Here is an 11,946-nt window from a genome sequence, read left to right as displayed (position 1 = left end):
GTCGAAAATTCTAACCAAAATTGGATTCAGTGGCAGCACCATCAGCTGCTTGTAAACAAATTCAATTAAATTAAATCTATAGGTAAAAGAGCGTGGTCTCATGAAATTTTCAGCCATGTGTCACGATCAGTCACATTCAGCAGAAAACTATTTTTGATTTATGATTTATTTATTATTTGTCTGACGCCTGACATTGACGATATGGCAATGACGGCCAATTGGTGCGATACAGCTATCGATTATTGTGCAAACTATTGGGCGCATAAATAAGTGATAGTGTGTCGTTTTTTGCTGGCATCTTAATTAATCCTAACATATACGAATATACTCATCCCGCAACTACTGATATCACAAACAGAACTCTTTTCCGCGATATAACTCGTGTTGTTCACCTGTTTAAAAAGAGGGTGTTAAGAGGGTTCTGGCGCTCTCACGGGGCTTTTAAAAAAAACGGCAAAACGTACACATTTCCCCATCAAGTGTGGCTTTTGATATGTAGCGAATGTGTAGTTAGAGTGTAGTTATCATGTAAAACAATTTTGTGGAAATTGTTGTTGACTTTTACTGTTTAAACCTTGTTTACAGCAAAAATCTTCAAAAATTATCTCGCTAAGTTCGTTTTTTCTTGGGTATTTCTGAGAGTTGGACGGTCACACTGATGCTCTCACTTACAACGGAAAAATGAGTCGTAAATTTATAGAGACTATAAAAAAGGTATGGACAACAGGCAAAAACAGCAAACGCCAATTGCAATGTTTGTACGAACCGCACCTAGATAAAAAGCCGATTTCGTCTCAAGGTATATAGACTAGTGAGGTGGTCTTTACCTAGCATGCTTTGCATTTTCTGGACCGTTTTGCCTGTTGCCTATACCCTCTTTTTTCCTCCCATTATGTAGCAAATGTCGACTGTTTTTTTGCTTCAGCATTATATACAAGCAATGCAATAAAGATGACAACTTAAATGTAAAGTCTTGTAGGGAATCGATTTAATAATCGGATAAAACTATGAGTTAAGGGCTTACAGTCTTATAATATGACGGAACTTGAATAAAATTAATTCGTCAGTATATTTACGGTATATTTTGAAATTCGCGATGTAGTTTCGGTATATTTCTGAGGGTCAGACCGTATGTGATCAAAACAATTCAATCAATCCGATAGGGTGTACGCGCTGGCCCACATTTCTTCAAAAATTATCTCGAAAGTTTAACAAGCCAAACAAAATAACAATGCCTGATGCTGAACAATTGCCCGATGGCTGGGAGAAGCGCACAAGTCGCTCCACAGGTACGCAAACACAAAAAAACTTACGCTTAACATTGTTTTCTCAAAATTTCTGACGACCGGTAAAATCATTACTTTTTTGCAACAAATTCGCAACAAAAAATGAAACGCAGGTCTCAGCTATTATCTGAATGTGCACACCAAGGAGTCGCAGTGGGATCAGCCCACCGAGATAGCCAAAAAATCGGGCTCCAACGCCGCCGATGGACCGGCCGAGGTGCAGTGTCTCCATTTGCTGGTGAAGCACAAGGGCAGCCGTCGCCCGAGCTCGTGGCGCGAGCAACATATCACACGCACCAAAGAGGAGGCACAGCTCCTGCTCGAGGTCTATCGCAACAAGATAGTTCAGCAGGAGACCACATTCGAGGAGCTGGCCCGCTCCTATTCCGATTGCAGTTCGGCCAAGCGTGGCGGCGATCTGGGCAAGTTTGGACGCGGTAAGTCGCAGCATCCTTTTTTTCTTGCATGGCATGACATGACCCTGACGCTCACAATTTCTAACTGCGTCATTTCCGGTATCTAGGTCAAATGCAGCCACCCTTCGAGAAGGCCGCCTTTGCCTTGAATGTAGGTCAACTCTCTGGCATCGTGGACACCGACTCGGGCCTGCACATCATACAGCGCAAATCCTAGACACCCAGCCCCCCAGCATAAGCATGAAAATTACAAAAAATATATGTATATTAAGCGGCTGCGTAAAGGCGCCTAAAAAAAAAAACAAACAAAAATGAAAAAAAAACTTCGCCTAAAGGCGCACCAAATAGAAGGTTAAATTTAAACGTAAAGGCGCTCCAGAAGAAGGTAACTTAGATTACGAAAAAGAGCTCCAAAAGAAGTGAGATCAAAGAGTGAAAAGGAGTTCCTGAAGATGGATACATAAATGTACGAAAAGGCTTTACAGGTGGATAGATTTAACTTTGTAAAGGCGCTCCGGAAAAAGCACATAATCTATAAACTACGAAAGGGCGCTCCAGAAGACGGATAAATTAAATTACGAAAAGGCGTTACAGGAAGGTGAAATGTAACTAAATAAAAAGCGTTCCCCGGCTCCCAGGTTAAATGTAAACCTCTGAAAGGCTCTGCACCACTCCAGAAGGGATAAATTATAAAAACACATAAAAATACCAACATTCATTTCAAAATAGATTATAAATGTTTAATTAATTCATCTAAAGACTAAGATTTTCATTTGCCAATGTTCAGTTTACCAGCCAATAGCTTGGCCCCCAGCGTTTTCTGGCTCTTCAGCAGCTGGCCGACCTCCTCCTCTGCCTCGATGGTCGTGCGGCAAGTGTCCAGCAGTTGGGGTCGCTCCTCCACCAGCTTCAGCAAGATAAAGCAGCCGCGATTCACCGAAAGCCAGGCCTTGAGCTGCAGGAAGAAAAGGAGGGAGGAAAAATATGAATTAGGGGCAAGCAGAAGCGAGAGAGACAGATGCCACTTACACCATCGCTGGTCAAATGTTTCAGGATCTGTTCGCCAAAGGAGCGCCCTTCCTCGACCTGTTGCTTGCCATCGTTCTTGAGGATCTTCTTGAGCACAATATGCATGCCGGCCTCTTCGATGCCCGTGACGAGCGGCTTGGCTGGCTCTTCTTTGGCCGGTTTTGGTTCCTTCTTGGCCTTTTTGGGCTTCACTATGTCGGCGTCAGCTTCCTCTTTATCAGCTTCCTCTTCCGCCGATTCCTCGTCATCTTCGTCGCTGCTTTCCTCGACTTTTGTCAGTTTCTTACGCTGCTTTGTGGCCTCAGCAATGATGTCCTCCACATCCTGATGCCCCTTCTTCTGCTGCAGTGGCTGTGCCCCAGCGGCATCCGCTGTAATACGCCAGTCAGGCTGAACCACAACTTGGGCGAGGGCCTCCACTGCCTTTTGATAAGATTCACCTTGGACTGAGCAAGAGACAGACGCATTTATAAGCTGGCGAAAGAGAGAGGGAGGGAGAGAGAGAGAGAGAAAGAACTTACTGTGATTCAGAATATCTGCTGTGACCAGGCCAATGTGACTGTTGGACAGCCAAAAGGCGGCATCCTCCACAATGGCCTCGCCAATGGGCGCCTCGATCTGTTCGAATATCTCCTTGCGACGCGTCTCCTTCTCTTTTTTTCCAAAGGCCAGACCCTCCTCAATGACGCGTATGAATGTGGGATGAAAGCAGGTGGTGTCCCCAGGGGCCACCAGCCACTGGACCACCCTGCGGCCATATTGATTGCCCACCAGTTGCTTTAGATCGCCGTGCAGATGATCGTAGATGGCCTTCTTGGTGGCCTTTGTGTCGTCGAGGGCGTTCAGTAGCGAGATGAGGAATACATGACCATGCTCGTGGGTGGCTATCTTCAGCAGATGCTCCTTGATGTTCTTGATGATGGCCTGAAAAGACGACAGAACAGAAACGTTGATTTGATGTGTTTTGCGGTGCTCCAGAAGGTCTCCGATCACTCACTCGACGATTTTTGGGCGTGGATTTGTAGAAACAAATGACGGCTGCTTCGCTGCCCTCCTTGGTGCTGAGCATGTGCGGCACAAGGGCGGCAAACGCTGTGACTGTCTCTTCCAGCTTCTCCTCCTCATCCTCGCAGGCCCGCAGGTACTCGAGCATGACGCAGTGGACCAGGGAACTGTCCACCAGATTTTTATTGGCCACATGATCCAGATTGGCCTTGACAGAGCCGAGAATGGAGGCCTTCATATTGGTTGCCTCCTTGTACGTGTCGCTCAGTGTTTTCACACTCGAATCCTTGGCCTTGCGGTACAGATCACCGTAGAACTCCTGCCGCATATGGGTACGCTGCTGACGAGTACCACCCTGGTACATAACGTCCAGCAGACCACTGGCAATACTGTGCCCCGCCAGGCGGACAATGTGCCCGAAGAGGCTGTCCACCAGCTTGCTTTTGGTGGCTGGGGCCCCATATTTGAGCATACGCTGGACACAAAACTGGGCGTACTTCGACTGGCACATCTCGACAGCGTAGGGCAGCAGCTTCTCGGATATTTCGGCTCGCAGCGCCGGTGTGGCATGCTTTAGCATACACTGGAGCACACGGGCAGTGTCGTGGGCCTTGACTATCTTCGAAATGGTGTCGCCCACATTGAGGATCTTGAACATTTGCTCCACCAGCTGGTCCTTGTTCTCGGTTTTGCGGCTATTGAGAGTTTGAGACAATTAATTTGAAGCGAACGCCGAGCGTGCATGCGTTGCTTACCATCGGAGCTTCTCGTAGATCTGCTTGGCCTCCTTGGTGATCTCGTAGGTGTCGCGGGTGCTTTTGCGCTTCAGCTTGAGCTCCTTTTTCTCCTGCTTGAACTTGTTCCAGTCCTGCTTCTCGGGCTCCCCACTGCACACCGGTTTACCAGCAAATTTGTTATGAGCACCGCCTGGCTTTGCTTTTGTGTTGTCCGACTTCTTGGCGAATTTCGGTGCGGATTTGAACTTATTGTTTGGTTTATTGTTGCCAGGTTTAAAGTTCGACTTTGGACGCGGCGGTCGGGTCTTGTCAGCTTCCTTGGAACTGACCATGTTTTCTTTTATGAGACACTTAAGCTAACTTTTAAATCAAAAAAAAAATGTTTGCAGGCGCCGTTTACACGTGCTGTGTGCGCAGTGTGACCAGTCGGGTCTTTTGCTCAGTATTACCATTTCTTGAACAGCAAAGAGGGTATATTTTGACGTCGAACTTGAGTTGAAAGTATATTTACGGTATATCTATTAAATTTGCACATATATCCTTGTTACTCATTAAAATTCAAACAATTTATATTTGGCGAGCATATTAAGTCCGAACTGCTTTCTTCGAAACGTGTATGGTCCATTTTGCTCTTTTTGTATGGACCAGCACATTGTCCTACAACATGGTCGCGGAATGGGCATAATTCTGCATACCCTAGGGAAAAGCATATTATAGGATTGACGAATTGTTCGCCATGTCAGGCTCCAATAAATGCAGCTGTTGTAAAGCTATGTCACGAAAATTTTGCATTTAATGGTCTCCTTAGAGAGACCAAGAATAGGTATCGTAGTCGAGATATTTAGAAAGAAACATATGAAATGCATGAATGGGTAAAACAAAGTGCAATCTAAGAAAAAGTCATTATTAATTAGATTGGAAAACATAATTTGAACATTAAGGAAATCTGGTAAACAACTCCTTGACGGAGGAAGATTAGACCTTTGTAGACCATTGTAATATTTCACCGAAAATAATGAAAGTTGAATCACTTAACCGCAGTTCAGGTGAAAAATGTCGTGTTTTTATTTTAAGTAAAGAGGACAGATATGATGGATCTACGGGAAGAACTTACAAACACCATTATATTCCGCCATTTACCTCAAGTCGTTCACCTTCTCAAACAGAGGGGGCGTAAGTGGGCTAAGTTCGTATATTTACGGTATATTTTGAAAATGAGGCGGTATATTTCGGTATATTTCTTAGGGTCAGCCGTTATAGTCACACTGACCACCACTTCACGATTTTTCGTTCAAGTGAGCACGCGGCATCGCCTAGTGGGAGTCTGATTCTGCAAAAGAAGTTTTTATTCTGTGACTTTTGTAAGAAGTTGATCAACTAAAGGTATTGTGCTATTTTCTATATTATCACATTGAAACGCTATAAACTGGCAGAAAAGAACAGAAGAGAAGTAGGGACAGTGCCTGTTGTCCCGAAAAGAACTATCATACCGCCATTGATTTTTTTCACTTCACCTTGCGCTACATTTTCTAGTTATGTAATTGTGCTAATTCTTTTTTTTTATTGTGTTGGTGTTGGTTCAGTTAATTTTTACATATGTATACTATATTGAGTAAATTATGTTTGCTGCATGAAAGAAGTCTCCATGCCATTGAAAATGCCGCAAAACGGTGCTTATATAACCATAAAATAAAAATTGCAAATTTTGCGGCAGCGCTGAAAAGTTGTGAGGCCCGCCACGCTGATTGAAAGATTAAGTAAAATATGTCTTGGAATAATGCGAAGTTGATCTCCAGTTCAATTACCATAATTCAGAAGTATTCCAGCCACGCTGAATAATTTTTTCATACATTTGGTTTTAGTTTTTTTTTTTTTTTTTTGCAACCACGCTGGAACTGCCAACTTATGCAATTTCGGTGAGTTGGCAGTGCGGCGGCAAACACACACTTGCGCTCGCGGCGACCTATAGATGTGTGTGTGCCTATCGAGCCTTGTAGATGAAAAATTTAATGCTTTTCAAACTAATTGAGGTGAAAATGCCCCCATATGCATATTTTATTGTCTTAAAAGTGTTGGAAATAGCTTTTTCCATTGCCCTCGCTCCCAGACACACCAGAGCCGCATATGAATTCCATGTGCTTATAGCTCTATCTCGCTCACTCTTGTGCTCGCTAATGCCTTGCGCGTGCAGACGAATAAGTATGTGTGTGTGACTGTGCTTCTGTATTTGTAAAAGAACATGTAACTGTGTTGCTTTTGTCGCTTGTGATTTCTTTCCCTTCTTCTTTGACCCGCTTTCTTCGGGAAAAGAAATTGTCAAAACGTACAAAGTTCTCTTGCAAATTTTCACCGAAAAGAACCGGTTTCTCTTGGGACTAGCTGTCTTTCTCTCTCTTGTGACGTCAAGAATGTGTAATTTTTAAGTATATGAGGCCCTTTCAGTATATTCTTCGTTTTGCGCCATTTCCTTTGTGCGTACCGTTGACGCCATTTCTCAAACACATGCCGCTTCATTTCGAATGTTTATTAGAAGAGGATACCATCCCACCCGTATATGCTGACACATCATCTCAATTTCTTGATAATTCTGTTATCCAATTCCCTTCAACGAATAAATTTGCAACCTCGGCTCGTTTGTGTTTAGACTGGGAGTGATATCCGAGCTCGCGTCTGACTAAGGGGATATTTCTGCAGATCAACGCAGAAACTGCAGCGGCAACTGATTCATACATCTGAGACTGCGTAAACTTGGCCCCTAGATACAATTCAAACTCCGTTGCACTTTACGGTGGGCAAATCGCCAAATGTACTTTTTTTGTTGCTTGTGACGGCCTCTTTTTTTTATGTAATGTCTACGATAAGAGGAGGGGAGACCTTGAAAGTATTGCTGGGCCGGCTTATATAAATAACTGTATTTAGTGGTGCTGTTTATCTAATCGCTTCACGCACTTTTGTTCCGTCTGATCGAGAGAGGGAGACGGGAAACAGACAGACGATAGAAGAATGAGCGAGTGAGGGAGATGGCAAACGGCAAACAGAGAGAGCCTAGTCACATGCTACGTCGCAGCTGACGCGGGCGTCGACGCTTTCAGCTCGGCGCGTTGCCAACTGTCTCTCTGGCTTTTTTTTTTTTTTTTTTTTGGTTTTTGGTTTTGGCAAGCATTTTGCTAAAGAAAAAGCACAAAAACCTCGAAAGGGGTAAATGAAAAACAATTGGCCATATATGTACGAGCATCTGTACATGTGCATTCGGTCAAGAAGATGGCCTAAAAAGAAAGTGCTCTTGACACTTCCTTGGTTCCATTTAGCCCCAACATGAATGGGAGGTGCCGTTATGCAACATGGCATTGAATTCTTTATGGTGACGGAGACTGATAAGGCGGCGACAACGATCCCGTTTTCTCTCTTTTTCTTTTATATCTGTGAGAGCACACGTGCTAAAGTTGTTGCCAACTGAGCTTGGGGTGTGGGGGCACGAGCACGGCTAACTCACTCTCTCTCTGGCTCTCTGGCTCTCTCGCTCACAAACCAACTGTCAACTGTTGCTGCCCAAGGTACTTGAAATAAGGTGAACCCTTGCCAGAAAGCTCTCTTTCGAATGTACCCCATTTTCGGCTTCGTTTGCGTCGTTCTGCACACGAGAGAGAGAAAGTAGTTGTCAGAGAGAGTGCCTCACCCTATATAAATGTAGCTTGTTGTGGCCTCGGCTGGCAGCCCGAGTGGGAGCAAGAGCGGGCGCACCGCCTATCGCGTTGAACTTGATGGCGCTCTGCTGGCGTCGTCGGCCTCTGCTCCGCCGTGCTGGGGGCAGCAGCGCAGGCTTGCTGGCTGGCAGAGACGTACCTTTCTGTCACAAGCAATTCAGTTGCCGTCCGGTGCAGAAGACCCCTTTGATTTCGAAGGAATAAGGATTAATCATATTTTTTTTGTGCTGTGATATAAAACAAACAAATTGTACGTATAGCAACTGCAAATGCAAAAGCAAATGGAACTGCAATTAACTAAATAATAATAATAATAATAATAATAATACAAATGCGAATAGCAACGAATCAAATCAAGAGCAATCGAAACGCGTGTGTGCCTTTCTTTTTCTACTCTCCAACAAAGAATTTTCCCTGCGGTTACATAAACCGTTTGAAAGCTATTGTGTTCTAGTTTTTTTTTTTTACTGGTGTCTGGTGCGCAATTATGTAATTAACAAGAAAGGATTAACCATGGCCCAAAACCCTTTACTAGCTAATACTAGCCAGCTTTAGATTTGCACGTGCCAAGCATTCAGCACACTTCTCTTTTGACCAGTTTTCCAAATTTTTCCAGCTGAAACTATTACATCACGAGTGCGCGTGTGTGCTTGGGCGGGCAAAGAGAGCCCCTCTTTGAACTTGACAGCAAAAGCTCTGCTCTTCTGCTGTGCCGTGTTCTCTCTTCGAATGTCAAAACCGATTAGATAACACAAGGCAACGCGGTTTTTACAGTTGTTTGCTGTCCCGAAGAGAGGAGGCGAAATGTCAAGAGCATGAGCGTGCTCGTGTGTTCTCTTTCAAAGGTGTTACATAAGTCCATCATCTGGCTTTCGTCCATGAGACTAGACTATGCTAATTTAATTTAGCTAAAACCAAATAAAATTGCTCGCGCTCTGCCTCTCTCCCACTGCCGTCAGCTGCCTTCTCTTCCTCTTATTACACTTGAAATTCTAAATTTATCAAAGAGAAACAGAAACACAGAAGCGCTTCAATGCCAAAAACTGTGCATACATATACCTCTCTCTCTCTCTCTCTCTCTCTCTTTCTCTCTCTCTCAGCACCTACACACCCATGAACTTTTCGTCTTATAATTATGCAATCCAAACATTGCCAAAAAAAAGCAACTGCAAAATAGAACACTACTATGTGCCCATCGAATCTTAGATCGCTACGTACGGCTGTAGATATTTTATTTACAAAAAAGATATAATGTCTGCCACGTAACAGTTTTTCTCTGAAACGGAGAATCAAAGCTCTAACTGTAACTGGTTAGAGCTGGTAGCGGCTGGAGAGCGAGCTTAATTGTGATTTGCATCAATTGAAACCACGTGCAACGATTGTGAATGATTCGAATAAACAGCGGTAGCACCGGGTGGCATAAACCACAACCTAACCACAACCCATCCTTGAGTCAAATCTCTGCAAAACAAGCATCATATATTTACTCGTAGCAAACCCATATCACTAATAACCCTAGTAACCATTTCAAAAATGGCACCACTAACATATTTATTAATCTTAAGTCCATAGTTTATTGCTAATTGTGTATATTTTGTATTTGTTTGGTGTTTTGACATTTTTGATTCATTCATTTACCTAAAATATTTATTGGCTTGTGGTCTAAATTTTATCGTATGTATTATCATTATCATTGATCATTTTCGCGTTTGTTGCAAGTGTTTGTTTTTTCCCCATTTTCCTTTTTTCATTGGAAATGTATATTTGTATAGTGCTACATAAGTGATATCTTTATTTGTATTGGAATTGGAATATATATATTAAACTATTGTGGTACAAAGGTGATAATATTTTGTGTTAAAAAAAAAAAAGAAAAAGAAAAAAAGTGCATGTTCTCATCTCGCAAAAATTTGTATCAAAATTTATTTTGGCTTTTGGGATAATTTGTTGTTGTGGCTTTGGCATCTGTGTAATTAAGTGAATTGTGACAATATATAATACGCGCCATACCCACCCGCATCTCGCACGCATACCATACCCATACCGCATTATGCAACGCTTCCTGGGGAGAGGCTTCATCTGGCATATCAAGAACATACATACATATATCGGGCGCATGGATGGAGATACGGAAAATTGTGCCGACTTGGAGAGAGACTGAGAGTCGAACGAAACTAATGATTGCTCGCGGGCAAACTTGAAATGTGTGTATTACAGCAAAATGGGCAAGGATTTCGATGCTATTGGATTCGTCAAGGACTTCGCTGCCGGAGGCATCTCCGCAGCTGTCTCAAAGACTGCCGTCGCCCCCATCGAGCGTGTGAAGCTGCTTCTGCAGGTTCAGCACATCTCGAAACAAATCAGCCCCGATAAGCAATACAAGGGTATGGTTGATTGCTTTATCCGCATTCCAAAGGAACAGGGTTTTAGCTCGTTCTGGCGTGGTAACTTGGCCAATGTCATCAGATACTTCCCAACCCAGGCCCTGAACTTTGCCTTCAAGGACAAGTACAAGCAGGTAAGCAAACATAACATACGATGACCATTGAGGCGATGGAGTTGCAGTTCCTAACACCCATTCCGCCATTGCGCCATTCCCCGCGCATAGGTCTTCCTGGGTGGTGTTGACAAGAACACCCAGTTCTGGCGTTACTTCATGGGTAACTTGGCCTCCGGCGGTGCTGCTGGTGCCACCTCTCTGTGCTTCGTCTACCCCTTGGACTTTGCCCGTACTCGGTAAGTGCCATATATATATGGAATATAATGGTATTTGATATTAACAAATGTTTCCGTTCCGACACACAGCTTGGCTGCTGACACTGGCAAGGGTGGCCAGCGTGAATTCACCGGTCTGGGCAACTGCTTGACCAAGATCTTCAAGAGTGACGGCCTCGTTGGCTTGTACCGCGGCTTCGGTGTGTCCGTGCAGGGTATCATCATCTACCGTGCTGCCTACTTCGGCTTCTACGATACCGCTCGCGGTATGTTGCCCGACCCCAAGAACACCCCCATCTACATCAGCTGGGCCATCGCTCAGGCTGTGACAACCGTCGCTGGTATTGTGTCCTATCCATTCGATACCGTGCGTCGTCGCATGATGATGCAGTCTGGTCGCAAGGCCACCGAGATCATCTACAAGAACACACTGCACTGCTGGGCCACCATTGCCAAGCAAGAAGGCAGTGGCGCCTTCTTCAAGGGCGCCTTCTCCAACGTTCTCAGAGGCACTGGCGGTGCTTTCGTGCTTGTGTTGTACGATGAGATCAAGAAGGTCTTGTAAATTAAATTATTAAATTATTCAACCAACAAAATACAACAAACAACAACATACAAACAAAACAACAACAACAAACAAAACACTACCAGCTAATTATATTAGATAAAGTGAACAGAGAAGAGAACAGAGTTTGATCTGCTAAACAACACCTATCCAGAACAACGGCAAGCAATAACCCTTTTCCTTCCTGACCCTCGCCACCCCCGTACCCCCAAAATATAATTACGAAATTATATGATATAGAATAACTGGGATAATAATTGATAATTGAACGATGGCCGGAATCAATAGAACACCAACAACAACAACAACATCAGCAACAACAAAAGCAGCAGCAGCAACAACATTGGCGGAGAAGAGGCTGGGGTACAGCACACGAGAAACGCCCGCAGCCATCTGTGTGGACTGACGAACGAATCAATTAGCGACGATATTGAATAGTATTGTGTTAAGTTTTTGGGTTAGGTTATAGTGTATCTTGTATCTTGTATC

General features: G+C 44.0%; 3 protein-coding genes across 3 annotated transcripts; 2 read left to right on the top strand and 1 right to left on the bottom strand.

Moving 5' to 3' along the window:
• Positions 1–1,160: 1,160 nt before the first annotated feature.
• Positions 1,161–2,352, top strand: LOC6599185 (putative peptidyl-prolyl cis-trans isomerase dodo). Its single transcript, XM_002024306.2, has 3 exons — positions 1,161–1,289; positions 1,400–1,723; positions 1,810–2,352. Exons 1-3 carry the CDS (start codon positions 1,232–1,234, stop codon positions 1,917–1,919), a joined length of 492 nt encoding a protein of 163 aa, XP_002024342.1. The 5' UTR covers positions 1,161–1,231; the 3' UTR covers positions 1,920–2,352.
• A 68-nt stretch (positions 2,353–2,420) lies between these two features.
• Positions 2,421–4,873, bottom strand: LOC6599184 (protein penguin). Its single transcript, XM_026992469.1, has 5 exons — positions 4,492–4,873; positions 3,729–4,431; positions 3,253–3,655; positions 2,732–3,177; positions 2,421–2,657 (listed from the first exon to the last, which is right to left on the bottom strand). The coding sequence occupies exons 1-5, from the start codon at positions 4,803–4,805 to the stop codon at positions 2,472–2,474; spliced, it is 2,052 nt and encodes a 683-aa protein (XP_026848270.1). The 5' UTR covers positions 4,806–4,873; the 3' UTR covers positions 2,421–2,471.
• A 912-nt stretch (positions 4,874–5,785) lies between these two features.
• LOC6599183 (ADP,ATP carrier protein) lies at positions 5,786–11,702 on the top strand. The gene is made up of 4 exons (XM_002024304.2): positions 5,786–5,856; positions 10,395–10,695; positions 10,786–10,913; positions 10,983–11,702. The coding sequence occupies exons 2-4, from the start codon at positions 10,399–10,401 to the stop codon at positions 11,455–11,457; spliced, it is 900 nt and encodes a 299-aa protein (XP_002024340.1). The 5' UTR covers positions 5,786–5,856; positions 10,395–10,398; the 3' UTR covers positions 11,458–11,702.
• Positions 11,703–11,946: the final 244 nt, after the last annotated feature.

This window comes from Drosophila persimilis, unplaced genomic scaffold, assembly GCF_003286085.1.
Source record: "Drosophila persimilis strain 14011-0111.01,24,50 unplaced genomic scaffold, DperRS2 tig00000735-arrow-arrow-pilon, whole genome shotgun sequence".
Lineage (NCBI taxonomy): Eukaryota > Metazoa > Arthropoda > Insecta > Diptera > Drosophilidae > Drosophila > Drosophila persimilis.
This window is presented reverse-complemented; position numbering and strand designations above follow the sequence as displayed.

Bases quoted from the DNA above. Each gene is read 5' to 3' on its own strand.
- LOC6599185 (XM_002024306.2), top strand. From the start codon at position 1,232: ATGCCTGATGCTGAACAATTGCCCGATGGCTGGGAGAAGCGCACAAGT. The intron at 1,290-1,399 runs GTACGCAAACAC...AATGAAACGCAG, and splicing joins GCGCACAAGTCGCTCCACAG to GTCTCAGCTATTATCTGAAT. The intron at 1,724-1,809 runs GTAAGTCGCAGC...TCCGGTATCTAG, and splicing joins TCTGGGCAAGTTTGGACGCG to GTCAAATGCAGCCACCCTTC.
- LOC6599184 (XM_026992469.1), bottom strand. From the start codon at position 4,805: ATGGTCAGTTCCAAGGAAGCTGACAAGACCCGACCGCCGCGTCCAAAG. The intron at 3,656-3,728 runs GTGAGTGATCGG...TCGTCTTTTCAG, and splicing joins CCACGCCCAAAAATCGTCGA to GCCATCATCAAGAACATCAA. The intron at 2,658-2,731 runs GTAAGTGGCATC...TTCTTCCTGCAG, and splicing joins AACATTTGACCAGCGATGGT to CTCAAGGCCTGGCTTTCGGT.
- LOC6599183 (XM_002024304.2), top strand. From the start codon at position 10,399: ATGGGCAAGGATTTCGATGCTATTGGATTCGTCAAGGACTTCGCTGCC. The intron at 10,696-10,785 runs GTAAGCAAACAT...CCCCGCGCATAG, and splicing joins TCAAGGACAAGTACAAGCAG to GTCTTCCTGGGTGGTGTTGA. The intron at 10,914-10,982 runs GTAAGTGCCATA...TCCGACACACAG, and splicing joins TTGGACTTTGCCCGTACTCG to CTTGGCTGCTGACACTGGCA.